Source organism: Lissotriton helveticus, chromosome 8, assembly GCF_964261635.1.
Source record: "Lissotriton helveticus chromosome 8, aLisHel1.1, whole genome shotgun sequence".
Lineage (NCBI taxonomy): Eukaryota > Metazoa > Chordata > Amphibia > Caudata > Salamandridae > Lissotriton > Lissotriton helveticus.
The window spans coordinates 1,216,625,716-1,216,650,873 of NC_136069.1; the positions used below are offsets into that span (position 1 = coordinate 1,216,625,716).

At 45.7% G+C, this 25,158-nt stretch overlaps 1 protein-coding gene across 3 annotated transcripts in view; it reads right to left on the minus strand.

Annotated features, from left to right (window-relative positions):
* Positions 1-25,158, minus strand: part of LOC144773252 (ATP-binding cassette sub-family C member 5-like) — a 2,136,031-nt gene that overhangs the window by 593,494 nt on the left and 1,517,379 nt on the right. For 2 of the 3 annotated variants that reach the window (XM_078658154.1, XM_078658153.1), the window contains exon 17: positions 15,082-15,294. The exons of the other annotated variant lie outside the window; for it this stretch is intronic. In XM_078658154.1, coding sequence (XP_078514280.1) covers positions 15,082-15,294 — 213 coding nt within the window. The remainder of the gene's footprint in view (positions 1-15,081; positions 15,295-25,158) is intronic. 3 annotated transcript variants of the gene reach the window in all.

Sequence of the window (25,158 nt, forward strand, 5' to 3'; positions counted from 1 at the left end):
TAAAAGATTTTTTGTTCTGATAAAGCCCATTTTCAAATATGCTAGTAAACGGAAACATGTAGGATGAGCAAGATACTTTTGCTGTGTGGACTGTTTGCCTGTATAGAAGAACATCCCTTTTAACCAGATTCTCCATTTATCAGAAATAGGGCATTATTTAAATGTGAAATATAAAGTTACTTACCTGAAAAGAATTTTCCAACAAAGCTATCTTTTATACATTTGCATGCTATTTGAGTATTCCACCATGTCAAGCTTGGAACCTTCCAGTATAAAACATGTTATGTTAAGCAAAGCCCAGAAAGGGTCTCGTTTCTCCAATCAGTTGATCTCATTTGTGCACACATGTCTATGCTTTGCACTGGTTGTTCCCTCTAGTGCCCCCTACGCTCAGTTTCTGAGCACATCTTATGTGAGTTTGCAATACCAAGAACAAATTAAAGTAACCCACCCGATCAGGATGGTAGGATAGCATCCAAGGGAATCTATAAGACATATGTATTCTGCAGAACCACTTTTACAGGAAATTAAGCTAGCCTTCTCTAGAAGTAGATCATTTAATGATTCACATGCTAATTTAAAAGATTACCAAGTTGTAGGTACCTTGGCGGTAGATGAAAAGTTACAGCTTCTGGAAAGTAGGTTCTTCACTGCTGGTCACAATTTTGTGACCCGTCAATATTATGGCTTCTATATTCCCAGCTAACACCATCTATTTGTCTTTCTGGGGCTGTATTCCAGATAGTGCCTCAGAGGCATAACAAGTACGTGCTCCCCTGGAGCACTATGATATTACAGAAGGGGTTGCAGATGACTGTGTGTCCACTCCGTTAGTACTTATAGCGCTGATGCACAGGTAGGGGCAGCACTATCATGAGAGGACATCTCCTCATTTGCAGTTGCATAGGGACGTGGCCCCATGCGATACAGGCAATCACTTTGCCTCTGCGTCCTCACCCTGTTACAGATGTAGCACAGAGGAGTGCAGTGCACCACGAAAAGACATTACTCTCGAAGGGTGTCCCATGGACCTTTCATACATCCCCATGCTGGTGGGTGTGGGCATTCACAGCACCCACATGCAGGAGGATCTCTGTCCCCTCTTTAAAGTGCGGTTGGTTTGCTGTCTGCACTGTGAAATACAGAGCGGCCTGTAAGCAACCGCTTTGTGTTTCACTGAATATGCTATCCCCCAGCAGGTGGGCTTTTATAGTTGCCTTTGGGGCAGCGCATTCAATTTAACAGGGTGCATTGTCCCTGTTTCCGCACAGTGCACCTGCTTAAATTTACATCATGGTTTAAATAGGAACATTGCACCCTGTCTATAATACAAGCACTGGTGCCTTTTAGCATCCTCCCTTGCAAGTGGCTCAACTTCAAATTTGTTCAATGATGTGGACATCAACACGAGGTAAGGCTGACTTTAGGGGCGAGATTCTGAAGATGTTAACATTGACAGCTTTGACGTTTGAGTCACCATCTGTGAAGGCATGGACACTATTAGACGACTGAAGAATTTGCAGGCACAAACCTGCAGCCAAGGAAGACATATAGGGCCAGACATGCTATCATTAGGAATACCAATTTTTTAATTGCGATTAACTCTGAATTCCAATTAGGAAACCGATATTCCTAATGTATGAAACTCTTCTGAGTTTCATTAGTGATTCCTAGTGGGTTGCAAATAGACCTAACTCATGCATATTAATGCAACCCATCATAGGGTCAGCAGGCCACTATGTCTGTGATTGCTTTTAAATAAAGCAATTTTTTTTAATGAGCCCAATTTCCTTAAAAGAAAAAGGTATGTATTTAAACCAGAAAAAAAAATGAAACGTTTAAGTTTCATTTTTTAAGAGTAGGCATTGGTCTGTGGGACCATTGCCTGCTCATTAAACATTTTTCAACATTCTCAAGGGGAAGAGGTCCCAAGGGACCCCTTCCCATTTGCAAATGGGTTACCACAACTCATAAAACTGTGGTAAAGTATTACTGTTTTGCATCTGGAATTTGGTTGCAAAATGGTAATACATATCATACCGATTTGATATTTGGATGGGACGCCTAAAACACTCTCCTCCCAAATACCGAATCGCTAATGCATTGCAATTCTGTTACAAGTTACCAATAGCATTTAATATTTTGAACTTCTAAAAAAAAAGCATTTTTCCGGTTGCAAACAGCCCGATTCTGCGAATCAGACAGTTTGCGACCGGAAAAATATTTTGTACATATAGCTCATAGTCCAGAATGCATGAAAGAGCAAATCTTTTGCATGACTTCCATCAAACAGCCCATGAGTAAAGAATCCGAACAAAGGAGACGATGGAGGGATGGATAACTGCAAGGCATGTGGGAATGTGTGTAAAAGTGAGCTCAACTGACTAATAAGAAACCTTTGTCTTGTGCTGTAAAATGTAATTGTTTAAATAGCCATATTGCATTGGTTCATGCCATTTATTTCCCCTCGTGCCAGCTCCCCTTATGTTGTGTGCAGTCCCCCTGCAGTTCTGACTGTGCCCCTGATGTGGACTTGGCAGCTACTAACCTTCCTCCACCTCTGCCGTTCCCCCGTCTGCATTGCGTGTGCCTGCCCTGTCTGCTTCTGCGTGTGTTTCTTGTTAGCCAGCTGCTTGCTGTGTTTGTGATAGTACTGTATTTCTGTATTTAGTTCAGCCTTTTCCTCCCTTGTTAGTTCAGGTATCGCCACCACGCTCTATTTCTATCTCAGCTTCGCTGTACCTGTTTCCTGCCATTTCACTGTCCAGAGCCTAGTCCTGCCTCCCTAGGACCTACTTAGTGGAGAACACAGTGCAGATAGCACACCAAAGGCATACCTGTCTGCGCCCATCCGTGCCTGGACAGCACCCAGCGCCGGGCACCCTGGTCCCGTGACCGCCTACCAGTACTCCACCACGAAGATCCTGGCCCTGGACGCCTCAACAACGGCTGATGCACCTCATCTCCCCGATCAACAGAAGGACCTTTCTCCTGCCGCTTCACGTGCAATGCCAGACCTCCCGCTTGCTCAGGTCCACTCACCACAACAGCAGCCTATTGACATCCTGGAACAGCTCCAGTACATTCTGCTCAACATCAGATCCCTCTGCAAGCATACCACGGAAATCTGGGACACCACCACCACACTGATGCAATCCTCATCACCAAGACCTGGCTCAACCCCTCCTCATCCCCAGACATCGCCACAGCAATCCCCATCAGCTGCAAGGCAATACACCAAGACCACACCAACAAACATGGAGGAGGCAATGGAGGAGAAACCCCAGTGCACCTCCACTGAATACACTTTCACAGCAGTCATGGAACACCTGAATTTTCAAATGCAAATCAACACCAAGACACCCATTAGAGGTACCCTCATCTATTGACCCCCCTGGGCTCCACCCAGGCTTCTGCAATCCCATCCACAAATTCATCGCCACCCTAGCCATCAAATCCAAGCACTACATCTTCCTTGGTGACCTCAACCGCCACCTCAACAACCACAAAGACGGCAACTCCACCAACCTTCTGGAAAGCATGAGCAACATCGTCCTCATCTCATCCAGCTGGTCACCTGTTCCAATCACAGTGCAGGACACATACTAGACCCCATCTTCACAGCCAGCTACAGTCAGGTTAGTCATGTTTCCAAACTCACCTGGACCAACCACAGCATCGTACACTTCACCATTGCAAGCACCCTGAGCACCACCACCAAACCTCCAAGCGCACCACAACGCAGCTAGAGCAAAGTCACATAGACCCAGTAGACATCCGCCCTCAGCACCACACTGCCCGATACTACTTGTAACCTGGAACAATCAGTCCAGAAGTTCTCCGCATGTATCTCCAACTGCGCAGACAGAGTTGCAACCAAGATGACTGTCAACACCAGCAGATTGACCAAAAACACCACTCCTGAACTTCGGACCATCAAACGGGAATGCACGCGACTAGAAAGAAGTTGGCGCTCCAACAAGGATCTCACAGACCTAACACCCTTCAAAACAGCCCTCAGCAAATCCCACTAATGCCTCGAGGAAGACAAGAAAATCACCCTGAAAGACTGCATGCAGGCCAGCGCTAACCACATCAATGAAGTCTTCAGCGCTGTCAGCGAGTTCTCCTACCTCGTTGCCACTGAGAACAAAATACACCCTTCCCAAGAACTCTGCGACACGCTTGCTATCTACTTCCACAACAAGATATCCACCATCTATGGCAACTTCAACCCGCTGACCTCGACATCCTCCCCATGCAAATAGACAACACCCACGACCACCTGCTTACCACCTGAATACCTCTCATAACAGAGAAGACCACCACCATCATGACATCTATCTGCTCCGAAGCACCATCGGGCCTCTGCCCTCACCACGTGTTCAACTTCAGACACATGAAAATCAGCAGCGCACTCACCACCATACTTAACAAATCCATATCCACAGCCGCATTTCCTGACCCATGGTAACATGCAGAGTTTAGACTAAGGGCAGACCCATCCTGAAGAAACCCTCCGCCTACACCATCAAACAAAAAAATTATGACCCATCTTACTACTCCTGTTCCCAGCCAAGGGCCTCAAGAAAGCCATCAGCCACAGCTCACCGAGCACCTAGAAAGAAACAACCTTCTTGATGCCTCCTAATCCGGCTTCCACAGCACCAAAACCGCCCTGATTGCCAAAAATGATGACATCAGATTCCTCCTCAACTGAAGTGAAGCAGCAGCCCTGATGCTCCTCGACCTCTCTGCGGCCTTCAACACCATATCCCACCACATTCTCATCAAGAGACTCTGCCACATAGGGAGAAGCCCTCAAATGGATCAAATCCTTCCTAACAGGACGGACCCAGAGAATCTGACTTCTGACTTTTGCCTTTAATCGCCGATCCCAAGAGCATCATATTCGGCGACCCCCAAGGACTATCACTCAGCCCCAACTTGTTCAACACCTACACAACCCCACTGGCCAACATCGTCCAATCCCATGGACACAACATCATCTCCTATCCAGACAACACCCAACTCATCCTCTTACCACTAGAAGACCCCACCACCACAAGAACAACTCCTTACCGTTGGACAATACCTGGTGGCCCTCGAAGCTTGGATCCACTCCCATGGACTCGTCCGCAACCTCAGAATCATCCTAGACAGCAAACTCACTATGAAACCACAAGTCAACGCAACCGTCTCCTTCTGCTTCCACACCCTCCGCATGCTAAGCAAGATCTTCAGATGGATCCCCACCAACACCAGGAAAACGGCCACACAAGCCCATGTCACCTCGTCACCAACTGGCTAGACTACGGAAACGTACTCTACACCGGAATCACCACCCAACTCTTCAAGAGACTCCAGACCATATATGACACAGCCTCCAGACTCATCCTCAGCTTTCCCCGAGAAACCCATACTCCAACACAGGAACCTCCACTAGCTCTCTGTACAGAAGAGATGCCAGTTCAAGACACTGACCCTCACCTACAAAGCCCTCCATGACCGGGGCCCAGCCTACATCAATCAAGCATGAACTTTTAACAGTCCGCAAGACATTTGAGCTCCACCTCCCATATAGTTGCTCATGTCCTCCGCATCTGCAAGAGCAACTGCGGAGGTTGTTCATTCTTCTACCTCACCACAAAGTCCTGGAAGGACCTCACCCTCCACCTACAAACAGCTCCAAAACTGGCAGACTTCTGGAAGGGACTCAAGACCCTGCTCTTCGACTAGAGACCCACGAGACATTAGTGCCTGGAATCCCTAAGGAGTGATTATCCACAATCTATAAATACTGATTGATTGATTTAAACATATACAGATGCATAATTTATTCATTCAATTTATTTTATTTGAATTCATTTATTTTGCTAAGTTGCATTTTCAGAAGCCATTATTTTTTTGAGAGAGGAGGAACTGTTTATTGTGAAGTGTATGCAGTATGTCTGATTACTGATGTGACATTCTGCTAATGGGAGCGGCTGTCTTAGATTTCTTAGGGGGATTCTCTATTAAACAGTAAAGAGGATATTCTGCTTCAATACACAAAAAGTGCCATTAGTATATTCACAGAGGTCATAACATCTAGTGAGCAGGTAGCCTTCTTTTCATGATGAGAGCATCCTTTTCCCATTTGGATGGCTGAAGGTGTATTCACTAGTAGATCTAAGATCATAGCTTGTGCACCCTCCTGCAGACAGGATAAACATGGCCACAACTGCTTCATCATAGTGATAACAAACTATATACCGAAAGCATCTGTATTGAACAACTAGTTATATCTTTTTGAGAGCTATAATACATTCAGAACATCTCACTCCGAGTTTGCAATTAATATTCAAGCAAAACTCATAGAAACTAGTACTAACTTTAATTACTAATACTGTGAACACAAAGATGGGCGTGCGAGTTATGTTACAAACTTACAGCAAAAAAAACTGGACTCCTTATCTTATGTCTCTACTTCCTCTAAGTGGATTTCTCATGGACCCTTGATCTGATAATAAAAACTAGTTCCAGGAGCAGTTACATTCTGAAGGTTAGGGCAGGCCTAGTACTATTGAGGAATAACAGGCTGCCAGGGCATGAGCTGTTAGGGGATCACATGCCCTCTGCTATTTTTGCCTGTCTTGTTGGTGGTATAAACATTTCCAAATGTATGGTATGGCTTCAGGATTCCAAGCTGGTGGTGGTGTTTTTTTGTCCTGTACTTGCAAAGTATAGATGCAGCAAAACATAGATTTTCCAAAGAACCATGTCCAAGATTTAGTGGTTCCACTAGGTAGTACAGAGCCGTATCAACTCTACCCCTCCGGTGGAGTGCACAATAGATTTTGGGCACACTGATCCAAAATAGATTTTTTTTTTTAAAAATTCAAAAACCTTAATGGAGGAAAATTGCACAGCACAGTTGCAGGATTCCACAGTTGCGAGGGAGTAAGCACAGGAGTACAATACAGCACAGCAGAGGCAATCTTAAACATGTGACACTTGGGGACAATGCCAGGAAACAATAGCTTATAACCACATAAGAGGTGAAACATACGTCAGATAGAGGCACCATGAGTGGGTTGGAAAGGCAGAGGGAGCAGAGGGGAGGCGGGAGCAGAGAGGAAACAGCTCATGGGCTTTCACCGCCGCCCTACCCCGCGCAAGGAACAGCAGCATGGCAGTCAAGCGACGGGTGGCGTCCGGGTAAAATTTAACAAAGCCTAAGAGGCAAATCAGAGGGACGAAGTGTTTGCAGAAATGGCAGCGCAGACCTTGCGCCAATATGCGGAGACCCGGGGGCACAGCCAGGTGAGGTGAGAGAGAAGTCAGCCGCGGATGCAGAGCAACGCAGGCATCTATCACTAGTAATAAGTCCCAATTTGTGAAGTCGGGCAGGGGTCCGGTATAACCGGTGTATGTACTTGAAGTGAATAAAGCACAAACGATAGTTGGGGGAGAGGCGTTTGATCTGATTACAACAATATAACCAGTCAGCTTGAGAAATTTCAGCTCCAAGATCTTCACCCCACGCGCGCCCGGTCAGTGGAGATGGAAGATGCTGCTAGCGTGTAGGCATAGATTTTTAGAGACCAATTTTTTAGGAGAAGGGAATGCATAGAGAAGCTTGAGAGTGGCCATCGAAGGGGGGGGGGTTGGGGAAATGTGGAGTGAAGCTTCTTGCAAACAGCTCTGAGTTGGTAGTATAACAGGGTGTCGATGGGGCCAGAATCAGCAGCAGGCGAGAAGAATGTGTCCCGAGGGTAGCGGTCCGATACTGTGGAGAGGCCCAATTAAGTGGCATGTTTGACCAACCCGGAAGACTGGAGAGGAGGAAAAGCGGGGCGATGAGCGATTGGCATATTGTTCGCGGAAAGCATATCAGCGCCAGAGAATTTGCAGAGCCAGTGCCAAGCCCAGCGCAGGGTCTCGTCCGTGACGATTTCAGTGCGGAGGAGTTTCACCGGGGCAAACAGGGCAGTCGTGAGCAGCCACGGGGAGGCGAGGTCACCCTCTACCATGACGTGAGATTGGAACTGAGTGGGGTGGAGCCAGAAATGAAGAAAACAGGCCTGAGAGCTGAGCGTATACAACTTGAAATCCGGGGCGCCAAGTCCGCCATGCGACATCGGAAGCGTGAGGATGCTGTAGGCGATCCAGGGTTGTCGACCGGCGAACCTCGCGGAAGAAGTGAGAGGGATGGGGATATTGACAAATAAGTATAAAAACTTCGGAAGTACCACCATTTTGGCGATGGCAATGCGCCCGGCCTACAAAAGTGGCAGCTGGTTCTAAAGAGGGATCTTGGACTCAAACCAGTCCACTGCACGGCCAAAGTTGACTTTCCAAAGTTCATCCACATCCCTGTTTAACCAAATGCCCAGATATCTAGTGGGCTCCTATGCCCACACAAAGGGATAGTCAGGAACAAAGGGTGTTGTGACGTCTGTAAGGGGAAACAGTACAGACTTATTCCAGTTGACCTGAATTCCTGAGTAGCCACCAAAGCGTATAACCTCAAGGACCAGTGGGCTGAGGTTCTCTTGGGGGTTGCGGCCATAAGGAGTAACGTTGTCCGTGGACATAGAGACTAGCAGGGATCGGGCCGCAAAGCCAATGCCTCGCTGGGTATGATGTTGCCATAGACGAGCCGCGAGGGGTTCCATTGCAACAGCGAATAGCATGGGGGACAGCGGACAACCCTGCCGAGTACCACGCCCGATGGGGATAGGCTCAGAAATCTGTCCATTTATACGGAGACGGGCAGTAGGAAGAGTGTAAAGGAGAAGCACTTTGCGTAAGAAGACCTGGCTAAAACCCAACCATGAAAGGAGATAAAACAGGAAGGACCACTCCAAGGTGTCGAAGGCCTTGGTGGCATCGAGCAGGGCGGCCACTGCCGGAAGCGCGGGATTAATTTGATAGAGGATGGAGAAAATGGTCCGGAGGTTGTGAGAGGTCACGCATCCGGGAATAAAACTGGACTGGTCTGGGCTGCCAATGAGCGGCATGAGAAGAAGGAGACAGGAAACAAGCAATTTGGCAAAAATGTTATTGTCTGTGTTGATGAGGGATAGAGGACGGTAGGAGTCTCGTTGTTCAGGTGGTTTGTCCGGTATAAGGAGTAGAGTCAATAATGCCTCGCACAGCGACGGAGGGAAGTGACCCATCTCGAAAGATTCATTATACATGGAGGCTAGATGAGGAATCAAAAGCGGGACAAAAGCTTTCTAGAAGGAGGCCGGCAGACCATCCGAGCCGGGGGCCTTGTCACTGGGCATACTTTTGATTGCTGCTAAAATGTCTTCTTTAGAGAAGGGCTCATCAAGGAATTCCCAATGGGAATTGCCACTCAAAAGAGCTGAAGGATGTCAAAATATTGGTCGAGTACCTCGCGCGGTGGTACCCATCCAGCCGTGTAGAATTGTGCATAAAATGTAGTGAAACGCGCCTTAACTTCCTATGGGGAGGTAGTACGGGCAGGGCCTCTGTCCAGAAGGGCGTTGGTGTAGGAGGCAGCCCAAGCCTGGCGGATGAGGTTGGCAAGTGTTTTGCCAGGGCAATCACCCTCACCGAAGCGGAGTGCTCGTGCCTCCCTACTGAGAAATGCACGTTTTCTGTTGGCCTCGTCAGCAAAGCCAGTGAGTTTTGCACGTATCTGAGCAAGCGTGTCAGGGTGCGGGTCCCGGGCGTGAGAAGCGTCGAGTGCCTTAATCTCCCCTTCCAATTTGTCAAGAGTGCCGCGGATGGAGCGGAGGACGCCAGACTGCTTGGAGATACATTCCCCATGAACGACGGCTTTGAACCCTTCCCAAAGCGTGGACAGGGAGTCCACAGAACCCTCGTTGAACTCGAAATAATTTGCGATTGCAGTTTGTATTTTGTCACAGAAGACTGGGTCGCAAGGAATCTGCCAGGGGAAGGCACGGCAGGGGAAATGTGGAAGACGGAGGCATAGACGAACGGGAGCATGATCTGAGAGAATGAGCGCCAAATGATCAACAGAGGTAAGCCAGACCAATGTATCCGGAGTGGTGATCCATAAATCTAGATGGGACCAGCAGCCACGGGTACCAGTGACACAGGTGCCCTCCCGTGCAGCTGGGTGGACATGACGCCACGCGCCGTACAGGGAGTTGTCAGAGAGAATGTAGCTAAAGAGTGAAGCCGCGCGCGGGTGAGGGACATGAGTGCCGGACCGGTCTAAAGCGGCGGACAATGTTACATTAAAATCACCCCCCCCCCCCCCAGAGGAGCGCAGGGCCAAAGGATGAGATGTGGTGCCAGACTTGTGCGAAGAAGTCCTGATCCAAAATAGATAGCCTGGATATGACATCCACCTTGTGAGGGCAGACAGAGCATGCCCCGCCACTAACAGTTCTGAAAAAGTTCCCTCAAAATCACTAACTAACATTTGGTAGCTATGGGGAAAGGCGGAAGCCCACGTCCAAAAGATTATAAGGCCAGACAAGTATGCCCCTTCAAAAGACAAGCCTGATTTCAAATGTGGTATCCCAGTTACAGTGAATGGACCCCAGGACTGGTCTCTGAGCTTACACGGCAGGATGTTTTAAAGACACTCACAGACTCAAGAAGTACCCTTGCAAACACTGTCAATATAAAAATTAACTTACTACGCAATTTCATAAAGATGGGTTGAAGAGTGCAGAGAATGGCATTTGAATTTTAACTACTCATTAAAATACACAAAAACAAATCTATGGTGACCCTGATTGAAGAAGTGCAGATTTGCAACCAAAGCAAGAAAGATGCACAATGGAGGTCAGGGAGAAGTAATATGTGCCTGATTGGAATCGCTGAGAGGGCGCAACAATCCTATATGGCACTTTTAGTGGAAAAAAAGGAATTTAAATGTTGTACAACCTAAGTGGCTGTCAACATTTTGCTCAGTGGAACGCATTAACCAGGCTCCAGTGCCTTCACTCCCATCCAGAGCTTATAGTAAATGACCTAATCAACTTTAGGGGCAGAGACACTGTTTTACCTGTCCGGCAAAGGGGCTGTATCTTATACAGTAATTACAGTGACAGGGGAAAAACTTTGAAGCAAAAGAGAGAAAACCCAGAGATGCCGAAATGAGATATATGATGTTTCCGGTGTGGCTGGAGGTGAGTGCTGTAGATAAAATACAGCTCTTGAATAATCCTGAGGAGGCATGGGATGGGATTGGCTGGAATCATTTTTGGATGCCCGTACTCAGCAGGTCTCCCTTTTCATCCTCGCCCAGGGAGGTCTTGACTGGAGTCCCCCAGGGCTCGACTCTGAGCCCTCTGCTTTTCAATATCTATCTGACTCCACTGATCTCCCTGGCTGTAGAGCTGGGTGCCAAAATCATGGCTTATGCTGACGACACCCAGCTGTTATTAACTCTCAATTAGACATAATATACTAACTGTATGTATTTAATTTTTAGAAAGAAGATCAGTTGTTTTAACCTATAAGTCTGTCCTGAAGAAGGTGCTTAAAGATCTTAACGCACCGAAATGCGTTGCCAAAGGGTCTTTCTACAAATTACGTATTCTGATGTTTCAATATCAATATTTTAATGTATACATTTTTTTTTTTAATTTGTATGTTTGAGAATTAAACCAGAATAGGATTTGCTTTTGTATTAGATTAGGAATGCTTTTGAATATATGTTAGGAAATTAAATGTGTTGTTATGAATTTTATATAAATGATTTTAATTCTATGAAAATAAAATGTTGAGAGAAAGAAGTAACTTCAGTGTTGTGCAGTAATAATTACCTAAAGCCACTCTCTGAACACGAGTAACATTAGACTTGTGCGTAGACCAGTTGGTCACGAAGCAAAAGTTACATAACACAGAAAGGAACCCTTTTTTGATATGGCTCAGGCACTCATCCTGTCCCGCTTGGATTACGCCAATGCGCCTTTTCTAGGCATTCCTGGTTACTTGGTGAACAAACTGACTCTTATTTAACATCTCTAAGGGATCAAGTATTAGATCTCACTTGTGCGACCTTCACTGGCTGCCCGTGGTCCAGCGGGTGCAGTTCAAGGCCCTCACATTAGCTCATAGAGCCCTGCACGATTCAGGACCCTCCTACATTAGGAAACGGGTGGCCTTTTACACCCCTCATCGATCCTTGCGATCAGCTTCCCACCGTCTGATGGCCACCCCCCGCTTTCGTCGCTCTAGGTTGGGGGGTCAGTCACTTTCAGTTAAGGTAGCCATTCTTTGGAACAGCCTTCCTGTCTCGCTGCGGACTTCCAGGACTTCCGCTGTTTTAAGAAACTTCTCAAAACTTATCTTTTCAAACAGGCTTTCTAAATCTTTTTCCATCCGCACGTCTGCAGCCCATATCGCGCCAGGATACTCATGAGTAATAGTGTGCGTTACAAATCCCATATAACATAACATACATATATAACATAACAATTGTGGCTAGCCAGCCTAAGGGGCTGGTCACGCTGTGATTGACTGAGACAAACTTTCTGTGGAGAATACCCTCAGGTCCTTGTGGAAGCAGGAAGAAATGCAGGTCAATGCTTCCACAGCCATAGAGAGAGTGACTCAAGTTACTGATCACTCAAGTAGAGATGACTCTTGGCATTATTGAGTAGGAGAGATGAGGGATCATGTTGGGTAGAAGTGATTAAACAGCACATGGGATCAAGAGCAGCCAACAAAAGGGAGGTGAAGTTATGCTCTACTACATCAAGGAGTGAGGGTGATGGTCTTGCAAATTTTGTAGGAGTAAATCAAAATCCATGTTTGACTAGTCATGATATACTTAAGGTCAGAGGCAGTTAACATCGGAAGAGAACATATATACTGGAAACCAATTGCAGAGTGGCAAAATGCTAGGTCTAAGTTGCATTTTGGCTAATTTTTTAAGAGGCTGGTGGCCCTGCTGAGAAAGTTAAACATATTTATTAAAGCAAAGAGAGCCAGAATGCTATCTATGGATCTCTGATATGCAATCATAACACATGCATATGGAGCATACGTCAATCGCAAGGTGCTTTTCAAACTGCCTTATATCTCTTTTGAATATCGAGAGTAGAATCTTGGCCAAAGTATTAACTAGTAGTTTCTTACCAGTTGTCTACAAACTTATGCAACTGGACCAGTGCATAAACTTATGTTTCATCAGTCTTCCAGTCCAAATCTCAGTAGGCTAGTACTGTTATGGTGCCACTTACAATACATGGACACTAACTCATATTTGCATTAGCTATACGGAGGAAGGAACAAAAACAGATTGCTACTGATGTTTTATACCTCAGGACTACAATGGTGGTTCCACCCCTTAGTGGTGAACGTTTTTTAATCTGCTGTGAGCTGATGCGAAACCTCAGGCAACTTTGCTGGTTTCACATTCACCTACCACAGTTTAAAAAGTGGTGGTATGCAGGCCGAATGCCCTGCATTCTTAGTTTCAGAGACATGTGAAGCCTGTTTGCAATTCCCACTAAAGTGATAACATACGCGGCCCAGCACTGTCAGATGCCTGGCAATGCACTTATCTTAAAGGTAATTACATTAATTACAGAACCCAGCCCAAGAGGACTAAATGCAACTCCCCAAGGAGGGGATCATGTGTGTGAGACCTGCCACAGAGAGAGGATGACTCTTCAGCCACGCCTCACACAGGGTACTCTACTAGGAAAACTGCTCTAAAGAGCACTGTCGGGTTCCACTGTAAAAAAAATACTTTAATGCAATTACCACTAAGGTTATTACAATGCCGCGCCCCAGACAGTAGCTATAGAGTATACCTAACTTTGCTCTCCAGGTGGAAAAAAAAAAGATGAGCTTCGTTGTTTTGCTTTCCAAGCAAAACTTCTACCAATGCTCTACTTAGAGCCCAGGGGCTTATATACAAGCTCCTTGCGCCGCCGGTACGTCACTTTTTATATGTGGAAAAAATGACGACCCAGGGGCACAAGGGGCTTGTAAATAATCCCCTGGAAAGGTACACTGACCCAAGCTACTCCCCTCTGGATAGGTAGCATGATAATGGATGTGAGGCAACTGAAATGATGTATCCTCGGGAGGAATTCTGGATGCAGGAACCATAAAATGCTTCTTGACTTACAAGCAGAATCCAGCCTGAACAGTGAACTACCTTATTGCCTTAAATCTGCCATGCTGACTAGAAGTTAAATTCACAAGAAGTTTGAGACGCTTGGATATAGAGGTTGAACGTATATGAAGACTGTACAACTCTATTGTGAAAATTGAGAAACCAAATAGCAAGAAGTTGTGAAAATTGGCCCAACTTTTCGAGGAATTATAACAAATACGGAAGAAGCAGTGGACTTCTTGCTGCGAAACACGTGTTGGCTGTCTTTTGTCAATCTTTTTACATTTTGCAGATACTGACTTGAACTCAATGGAAAGTAATTAAACTTTTTGGAGTTTGTATAAATGCAAATAGATTTACAAAATTGGATGCAATAAATGTTATATAAATAATAAATATTTTTCACTTGTTTTTAATTGAAGAAGTTTATAAAATTACAGATGTGCAAAAAAGTCAATGATTTTGTGATTGTAAGATAGATTCCTCATACATATGGTATCATCCATGTGATGCAACTTCACTTATAATGTGAACCATCAGACTGAGTCCTACTCTTCCTCGTCGCATTATTCACGGCCCTCCATTGGTCCTCGAGTGTGGTCTGGAGTAAACCTGGTCTGCAACACCTTTGACGCTGCTATAATAGACTGTTTAGAGGTTTTGTGGTGTCTTTGGTCCTACTTAAAGGATACCAAGGAGTGGTAGGAGTTTCCTTAAAAAGTTTGCTTTTAGATAAATTATGTGAGTGCCTTTTACTAAGGTCTAGACAAACCTCTTTGAATATTTACTGTAATATGGTAGAGTAGGACTGAGAGTAATGGAGATTTCTTGCAAGTAATCACATTTTCTGTATCCAAATAAGTGTGACCACTAAGTAAACATCTATATTAAAATCACAAAATACGGATACTCAAACATACTATTATATAAGAACTTATTCTGCACTAAACCAAGAACTACGCAGTATTGATATTTCCTGAACTGTATAATTTCAAATTATGATTCATACTTGCCTGTCTTTTCGTTTAATTTGCTTTCTGACTGAACCTCCTGAAAAATGGAAGCTTGTCCTTGCTCTGCTTGTGTTGAGCCTTGTTGCCCTTTCAACCATACATTACTTCCTGTCAATTTAAAGTCTGATCTACTTCTTCCATAAAATCTAATCTGGTATTTTACATCGCCCTCGGAAATCACATGCCGAATCAAAGCTGTGCCATTTCCTCGTCCTAAAAAACATTTATTATAAAATATGTTTTCAGAAAAGTGTGAACATCGAAGCACGTACATTGTAATCATGAGCAGGGTTATGGAATAAGATTGCCTTAAACTGTACTGTAAAGCAGCGGGTGAGTGAGCTTTATTTAACATGATGGAAAAATCACCTACTTGAAACCTTGTTTTCCATCAGAGGTATCTTTGTTAAATTCAGAAAAACTAGAATATCTCTGCTTAAACTCTTTTGTAACGATAAGCCCTATTTATAAAAATATTTCATACCTCTCTGAAGCAACAAGTTATTTTTTAATTATAATAATAGAATTAAAACACTGAATTCATCTGTACTTTTATGATATTACACTATAAGTATTGAATAAAGTAACTTTATGACTGACTGACTGAGTTAAAACACGGTTTAAAAGCAATCGGTCTGCTCTAGATCACTCCTAATTTTACCTTTGAAAATGGCAATGGAAAGAAATGGAAAAGATGGGGCTGATCTCTATTTTCAAGTAATTGGACTCTAGCCTTAAGCCATTTTGCTCCAGATGCCATGTGCGCTGCAGATACAGTTAGAATATTATTTTGTAAGCTTGCTACCAGCAGGGATCTTAAGCTCTACATCTCCCTCCTTTCTCCTTGCTTTACTAGGGAGGTGAGCAGGTTGTTTATGATGTAGATACAGGTGGCAAAGATGAAGAATTATGATTACAAGTAACTTTACATTTTAAATCAATCAATTTTCATTCACAATAAAAAAAGAACATAATAGCAAGTGTGTACCCCGTGAAGAGTACCTGGAAAGCCTGAAGAACCATCAAAGAGGACCATGAAATCACTGACAACGAGTCCCTAAGTAATGTGTGCTTTGATACTGAGAAAGGCCTTGTTGTCAAACAATGTCAAAAAGATAAATAGATTGCCAGCAGACCCTGTGACTTTAGACGATCAATGTCGACCAGGAACAGGAAGGATGATAGTGACACTTCTCTGAGTGACCCATACCCCCAAAGCTTTTGCTGAACATGGAACCTGATCCAGAAAGAGTGCCATTACTATCTGAAAGATATCAGAGTGCTTCGTCACAACACTCAGCTTAAACAGCAAGCAAAATAACTACTAGTTGCTCCATATGGCATTTCTTGACAAAATGGACACTCATCTATGGTGTGCATGCTGGAAAACAAACTGTGGGCCTGATTTAGAGTTTGGTGAATAGGTTACTTCATACATTTCGTTGTGAGCCGAGCAGTGTGAAGTCCTTCATTATGTATATAGTCTTCTAGACATTTTGTATGTATTTCAACAAGGGTATTTTCCCTAATTCTCTTGTTTGATTAAGCAGGCTCCACACTTCACCTTCATCCTGTGGCTGAGAAGGCTTTGGAATCAGTGTACAATATGCAGTTTGAAACCATGTAGTCACTCTCTGCTATGAAATGAGGCAGCACATGTGTGACCCACTTATTCAGCCTCAATTAAATGTCTAGCACTCCTTTAATAATGCCAGTGAATGCAGTGTTCCATCCCGTAATTCACCCAATATTTTTGCCACTATTTTAACACTTCTCTGAAGGCCGTTTTGAGAAATCTATAAAGATGTTGCAAGCTATTTTATTACAACTGTATTGGAGTTATTTGACAATATTGCGACTAATAAATTGAAGTACTCCACCCTGGAGAACTTCCAAGGAGCCTTTATCACGGACTTTAGTGTCCACCCAAGGCTGCAAGGCATGGGTAGTAACCTGATCTCATCACTTCATTGACAAGGCCCTGATTATAAAGGAAGCCTTGAGAAATAATGCCGCACATAACCCCAACATTTACAGAAAAATCAGTCAACATCCACACCAATGGCACCCGACTGATTCAAGTCAATGATCGAAATCTAAGAACATTTGACCTGACTTGCCATAATATAAAAAAATACTTACAACTAGCTAATCATTAACATACTCCCTTATCAATATCAGACCATCCAAGGCAGGTTCAAATCTGCATACCACCAAACTAGCACGAGATCATGCTGAGCTTGTAGGGACAGAAGCACACTTTCCAGACTCAACAGGGCCACAAACCCCATCCCGGTAATGCCCCTTATCAATCCTGGACACAAAAAAGGTATAGCCTGCCTTCAGAAACAACGGCGAAGCCTAAATCCATGACAACTACCCCACAACCTCATTGAGTTGATCCTCCAATATATTGGGATTAATCAAACTAAGATTTATAAATTAATATCACTGTTCTTATTGAAGATTGATAAAAAAATAAAGGTGGTCTAATCAATACTCACTCAGCCTAAAAACACTGCACCAGTACTCAGGATCTGACTCTTGGGAATCAGTGCCACTTAATAGATGTAACACTTAGTACGATAGCAAAGGTGTGACCAGAGGCAACTAGTCACAATATGGAAAAAAAAATATCGACTGGACAGAATATAGAGTTTTTTATATAGAATGGACAGAATATCGAATTACAAAAATATAGTGGTGCAGAATATCGAAATTCAGGTAATATCGACAGTCATAATATAGATGTTAAACATATGGATTTTTTATAGTGTTTTAAGTGTTAGTATATATGTTAAAAGTATGTAATATTTTTGTAATGTATGTTTGAATTTTTTTTAAGTAATGAATTTGATCTTCTTTAATTTTTTGTGTAATTTATTTCCGTAGCAGGTTGTGGGTTTATAGGGGAATAGGGTGGGAAGTAATTTAATTATAGTAAATTAAATATTAATTTTTAGGAAATATTAATTATTTTTAATTTAATTTTGCGTTTTAGTTCTGTAGCGGGTTGTGGGTTTATAGGGGAATATGGTGGGAAGTAATTTAATTGTAATTTTGTATTTTTCTTTATTGGTATCAATAATTAATTTATTGTTAATTAATTATGAATTGGTAATGAATTTGTATTTATTGATTAATTGATAAATATATTAATTGTATTAATTTATTATTTGGAGCGGGTTGTGGGTTTATAGAGGAATAGGGTGGGAAGTAATTTATTTATAATTTATTAATTATTGAAATTATTTTTGTGTATTGATAATTATTTTACTGGTAATTAATTATTAATTGGTATTGTTTATTTAATTACACATTAATTTTTGGTATTGAAAATGAATTTGCTGTTAATTAATTATCAATAGGTAATTCATGTTTAATAAATAATAGGTATTGATATTTATAATTAATTAATTATTACATATTTTGTAATTGGTAATTAATGTTAATTTTTTTTTTATTGGTATTGATTAATTTATTTTTATTTAAATAATAAATCATTACTTTCCCTACTGTTGCACTTGCTGGAGTATGAAGAGTAGTTTTTACCCCTACCCTATCCAACACTTTCCCTACTGCTGCACTCTCTGGAGTGGGAATAGTAATTTTTAACCCTACACTATCCAACACTTTCCCTAGTGTTGCACTCACTGGGGTCGGAATAGTATTTTTTACCCCTACGCTATCCAACGCTTTCCCTACTGTTGCACTCATTGGAGTGGGATTAGTAATTTTTACCCTCACGCTTTGCCTACTGTTGCACTCACTGGAGTGGGAATAGTAACTTTTACCCTCCCGCTATCCAATGCTTTCCCTAATGTTGCACTCACTGGAGTGGGAATAGTAATTTTTACCACTACGCTATCCAACGCTTTCCCTACTGTTGCACTCACTGGAGTGGGAACATTAAATTTTTACTCTCCCGCTATCCAACGCTTTCCTTACTGTTGCACTCACTGGAGTGGGAATAGTAATTTTTACCCTCCTGCTATCCGTTTTCCTTACTGTTGCACTCACTGGAGTGGGAATAGTAAATGTTCCCCTCCCACTATCCTACGCTAAAAATATTGAATATTTTTTAATATTATCAAGTTAATATATAAATATGTATTAAAAAATAAAAATGCATGTTTATTTTTTTTAATTACATTATTTATTTATTAATTATAAGGTTATTTAGGTATTTTTAAGTATGTTTTACTTAATTATATTTATTATTTCATTAATTTACATTACTTTTAAGACATTTAAAAAATTCGATATTTTAACATACTATATTATTTACAACAATATTTTGGATTCGATATTTTTGTACTTACCTGTTTGCAGATAGCAATTCGATATTCTGGTAGTCAATAATTTGTCATCAATATTTTTATAGGTCGATATTTAGCTCCTCGATATTCTGTCAGTGATTTGTGACCATCTTAACCAAGTTGCTCATTGTGGCCTCAAAATCGTTTAACAAATAGAAGATCCAAGAAGTGAGCAGAGTGACTTCAGAGTACAAATCAGAGTTGATGTGCAGAGAAATCACTGGTACCCCTCTTTCAAATGCATTGCTCTTCATTTTATATTTACCACAAATACTTTATTTGTTATAGCTGCAAATTTAAAGAACACATGGGCATAACAGTTTCTCGAATTAAATCCTTGATCTGACTGACCCCGCACCCAACAGAATCTTATAAAATCTCACTTTCGGGATACTTTGATCTGTGGGAGGTAATCCGACATCAAATCAGCCAGTGGATTTCTGGAAAACATACTACTCACACTCATGATCATACCTTCGACTTTCTGTTTCATCAACACTATGAATCTAAAAGGTTCTCAGTGAGACCACAAATTGGTTGGCACAACCTTTAATGATGTTCCCACCAACTAACGAACAAGTTACTTACCTTCGGTAACGATATATCTGTAAGAAACAGTAGTTAGTATTAGATTCCTTACCTGAGAATATCCCCAGACGTCAGACTGGATCCGGAAATTTTTGCGTAGCAGTACCCATGCGCGTCGGTAGGCGTCGTCCGCGGCTCCGCGTCCGTCGTCGGCGTCGTTGTCGCCGTGATGACGTTGTCGGAGTACTTAGCCGCCGCCTCCGCGTGCTGACGTCAGTTCTTATAAACAGAAACGCCAGAAACGCGGAGCCATGATAAAAACCAACACTGGTGCCATGAAACTAGGGCCCTGAAAGGGGATGACCTTAACCCTAGACATCGGTTCGCCGAACGGGGAGGATGGGTGGGGCGGTAAGGAATCTAATACTAACTACTGTTTCTTACAGATATATCGTTACCGAAGGTAAGTAACTTGTTCATCTGAAAGAAACAGGTTAGTATTAGATTCCTTGCCTTAGAATAGATACCCCAGCAATACCAACCCCGGTGGAGGGTCTGCAAACCAATGATTACACCAGAAAGTCCTGGAGGACGGAACGGCCAAAGAAGCCATCCCTCCGGACTTGGCTGTCCAGGCAGTAGTGTCTTGCAAACGTGTGCAGCGAGACCCACGTAGCTGCCTGACAAATGTCCTGCAAGGGGACTCCCCGCCCCAGGGCAGTGGTAGCCGCCGTGGCCCGAGTGGAATGGGCCCTCAGCCCAACAGGAGGTTCTTTTTTAGCCAAAGAGTAGCATGCCTTGATGCACAACACAACCCACCGAGAGATGGTCCGTTTGTGCACTGCCCGCCCCTTCTTTGCGCCCACGTAACCAACAAAGAGTTGGTCATCCACCCGGAAGTGGCGTGTGCGATCTAGATAGAATGACAGCGCACGTTTTGGGTCCAGACGGTGGAGCCGCTCTTCCTCTTTAGATGGATGCGGAGGCGGAAAGAAGGTGGGCAAGGTGATGGACTGCCCGATGTGGAAGGGCAGGAAAGAGGGTCTTGTCCGCAACACAACCTTGTCCGGATGGACAGAGAGGAAAGGAGGTTTAGAGGAAAGAGCCTGGAGCACACTCACTCTCCTGGCAGAGGTGATGGCAACCAGGAAAGCAGTCTTCAGAGTAAGAAGGCGAAGAGGACAGTTATGAAGCGGCTCAAAGGGAGCGCACATCAGGTAAGTTAAAACCAGATTCAAGTCCCACTGGGGCATCACGAAAGAAACAGGGGGGAACATACGAGTGATGCCCTTCAAGAATCTGTTAACAATTGGGGACTTGAACAAAGAAGGCTGATCAGGTAGCCTCAAGAAGGCGGAAAGGGCAGAAAGGTAGCGCTTGATAGTGCCCAGAGCAGAGCCCTGCTGGGCAAGAGAAAGAAGGAAGAGGAGAACCTCAGAAAGGGGGGCAGAGAGTGGATCCACAGCCTTTGCTGTGCACCATGCCACAAATCTTTTCCACCTGCAGGCGTATACCGACTTTGTGGAGGGACGCCTGGCTGCCAGAATCACATAACAAACTTCAGGAGGCAAGTCAAATGGCCTCAACCGTCGCCGCTCAATCTCCAAGCATGGAGGTGGAGACTAGACAGGTTCGGGTGGAGGACCGTCCCCTGCTGCTGCGACAGAAGGTCCTCCTGAAGAGGCAGACGAATTGGGGGATCAACTGACATGCTGAGTAGCTCGGGATATCAGTATCTTCGTGCCCAATCCGGAGCCACAAGGATGACTTGGGCCCGGTCGTGTTTGATCTTCTTCAGCACTCTGGGCAGAAGTGGTATAGGCGTACAACAGACCGCAACTCCACTCGCGATGAAAAGCGTCTCCGAGCGAGGGCCGCCTTGGAAATTCCAACACGCAGAACTGATAACATTGCGCGTTCTCTTCTGTGGCGAATAGATCTAACCAAGGCTCTCCCCACTGCTGAAAGAGGCCTTGCGCCACGTCCGAGTTCAGACGCCATTCGTGATCCATCATGCACCGACGGCTGAGTTCGTCCGCCCTGGCGTTCAGGGAACCTGCCAGCTGTTGAACCACCAGGGTCACACCTTGATGTTCCAGCCACTGCCAGAGGCGCAGAGCCTCCTGGCACAGGGTCCACGACCCCACCCCGCCCTGTTTGTTGCAGTACCACATGGCAGTGGTGTTGTCCGTGAACACCTGCACTACACACCCCCGGACAGAGGGGAGGAATGCCTTCAGTGCAAGACGGATCGCCCGCAGCTCCAGAAGGTTGATGTGGAGCCGAGACTCCGCCGAAGACCAGAGGCCTCTGATCTCTGCCTCTCCCATGTGGCCCCCCCCAGCCCTGGAGGGACGCGTCCGTCACAACTACGTGCTCCGGTTGGGGTAGGGAGAGGTATCTACCGCTGACCCAATCGCGGTCCGTGAGCCACCACTGCAACTGTCTTGCAGTGCCCTCCGAGACCAAGACATGGTCGGAAACGTTGCCCTGATGCTGGGCCCACTGAAACTTCAGGTCCCACTGCAGAGCCCGCATCCGCCACCGGGCGTGATGCACCAGAAGGATGCAGGAGGCCATCAGCATCAGCCCCAGAAGCCCCAGCGTCAACCTGACTGAGACTCGGGATAAAGGCTGAAAGATCGGAATCAGAGCCTTAATATCCCGAACCCGCTGTTCGGGAGGATAAACCCGAAACTGTGCCGAGTCTAGAACCGCTCCGATGAAGAGGAGCTTCTGAGAGGGACAAAGGTGTGACTTCGGCACATTGTCGAGGTAGAGGAAGACTGAAGACTGAAACCCCTAACCTGCGCAGATGAGCTGCGACCACCGCCATCACTTTCGTGAACACCCGTGGGGCGCTGGTAAGGCCGAAGGGGAGCACGGTAAACTGAAAGTGCTCGTGGCCTACCGTGAACCGCAGGTAACGCAGGTGGGCCGGCAGGACGGGGATGTGAAAATAAGCGTCCTGCAAGTCCAAGGCTACCATCCAGTCTCCAGGGTCTAGGGCAGCTAAGACCTGAGCCAATGTCAGCATCTTGAACTTCTCCTTCCGGAGGAAGCCTTTGACGTTCCGTAGGTCCAAGATAGGGCGTAGGCCCTTTGTCCTTCTTGGGTACCAGGAAGTAGTGGGAGTAGCAACCACACCCTACTTCTGGCCCAGGAACGCGCTCGATGGCCCCCTTGGCCAGGAGGGCCGTAACTTCCTATGGCAGAAGTTTCAAGTGATCCCCCGACACGCGGTGGTACTGCTTTGGCATGGCTGGAGGGGACGCCTTGAAGGGGAGGGAGTAGCCCCTTCGGACGATTTGCAGCACCCACCTGTCCGATGTGACAGTGCGCCAGTGGTGGTGGTGATGGCGAACCCTGCCCCCCACTGGCATCACATGGGCCTGAAAGCACGGACTAGGCGGGTTTGGAGGCGGATGCTGCAGGGGTAGGTGTGGACTGGCCTCACCGTTGTCCCCGACCGCCGCCACGGCGGTTTCCACGTCCGCTACCGCGCTGGATGGCAGTCTGCGGCCCGTGGCTGGCAGGACGTGTGGGGGCGCCCCTTCCTTGGCCACGAAAGGGGTGAAAGGCAGCCGTTTGCTGGCGCTGGGCCGAGAGGCCCAAAGACTTGGCCGTAGCCCTGGAGTCCTTAAAGCGCTCAAGCGCATGGTCTGCCTTGTAGCCAAAGAGGCGACGGCCATCGAACGGCATGTCCATAAGTGTGTTTTGGACATCAACCGAGAAGTTGGCAGACCTCAACCAGGCGTGGCGACGAATCGCCACCGTCGTTGCCATCGCTCTGCCTAGTGAGTCAGTAGTGTCCAGCCCACACCGGATGGAATAACGCGCCGCATCTCGACCCTCCACAAGGGCTTGGCCGAGTTTAGCCCGGACCTCCACCAGGCATTCTGGCAGCACGTCCGCGACCATATCCCACAGAGAGTGGGTGTAGCGGCCCAAGAGGCATGCGGTGTTGACTGACCGCAATCCTAAACTCAGGGAGGAGAATACTTTCTTTCCGTATTGCTCGTACCTCTTGGATTCCCGGTCGGGGGGAGCCGACTTTAATGCGGTCTGGGAATTAGAGGCCTGGATGACCAGGCTCTCGGGGGTGGGGTGGGTAGACAGAAAGCAAGGGTCGCCCAGAGCTGGGCTATGGCGCCTGGCCACGTTCCTATTCACAGGCTGACCTGTGGCGGGCTTGGACCAAGTGCCCAGAAGAACGTCTGATAAGGCCTCATTAAACGGCAGCAGAGGCTCGACCGAGCTTGCCTGCGGTTTAAGGACCTCAGTGAGGAGGTTATTCCTCACGGCCGCGATGGGGAGCTCAAGGCCCAAGGCCTTGGCTGCCCTCCTCAGCACCACACTATAGGCAGCCCCCTCCTCCGTAGCCACGCTAGGAAGGGAGACAAATCCAGTGTCAGGAGAAGTGTCCAGACCACTGGCATCCCCAAGCTCTCCTGTCCAGTCCGCAGAAGACTGACACTCACGTGCCAGGGGGTCCTCAGACCCCTGCCAATTTATTTATTTTATTTTTATTTTTTTCAAAAGTTTTATATAGCGCTGGCTAGACCCGGAGGTATCAGAGCGCTTTACATGAGCATCAGATCATAGTTACAGGTTAAATCGTTACAAAGGTTACATAGTTCGTACAGCATGGCCACATAGTAACTTGTAAGGTTGAGATAAACAATAAGCACAGATACGAAAGGGGAAAAGCAGGCAAGGTGTGAGAATCAGGGGAGGGGGGGTTGGAGCAGGGGAAGTAGACAGATAATGAAGGCAGGAAAGAGGAGGGTAGGGTGAGAGACACAGCATGGGAAGAGGTGGGGAAGGGTGACGGGGACACAAACCGGTAGACGAGTCAACGCAAACGTCCAAAGTCCAGTAAGCTGTCATCCCAGGGGAAGTGGTATCACTTCCCTAACTCTGTTGCGAGAGGTTCCCTTTACGCAGTGGACTCTCTCAGAGTGGTCTCTGAGACTCCAAGGCCTACATACTGGATCCTTCCCCAGAAAGGGGAGAGGGAGTGCTTTGGCAAGGGTGCCATACCAAACCTCAAGTGTGAGTGGCTCCCTTAACGCAGTGGGCTCACTCAGCGGGTTCGCTGAGACTCCAGAGTGTAAATATTGGATCTTTCCCCAACAAGGGGAGAAGGAGTGCTTAGTCAAAGGGCACAAAGGACAGGAGGGTAGGCAGAGTAGCAGGCAAGGGGAGAGATTCGGGGGAGAGGGTATAG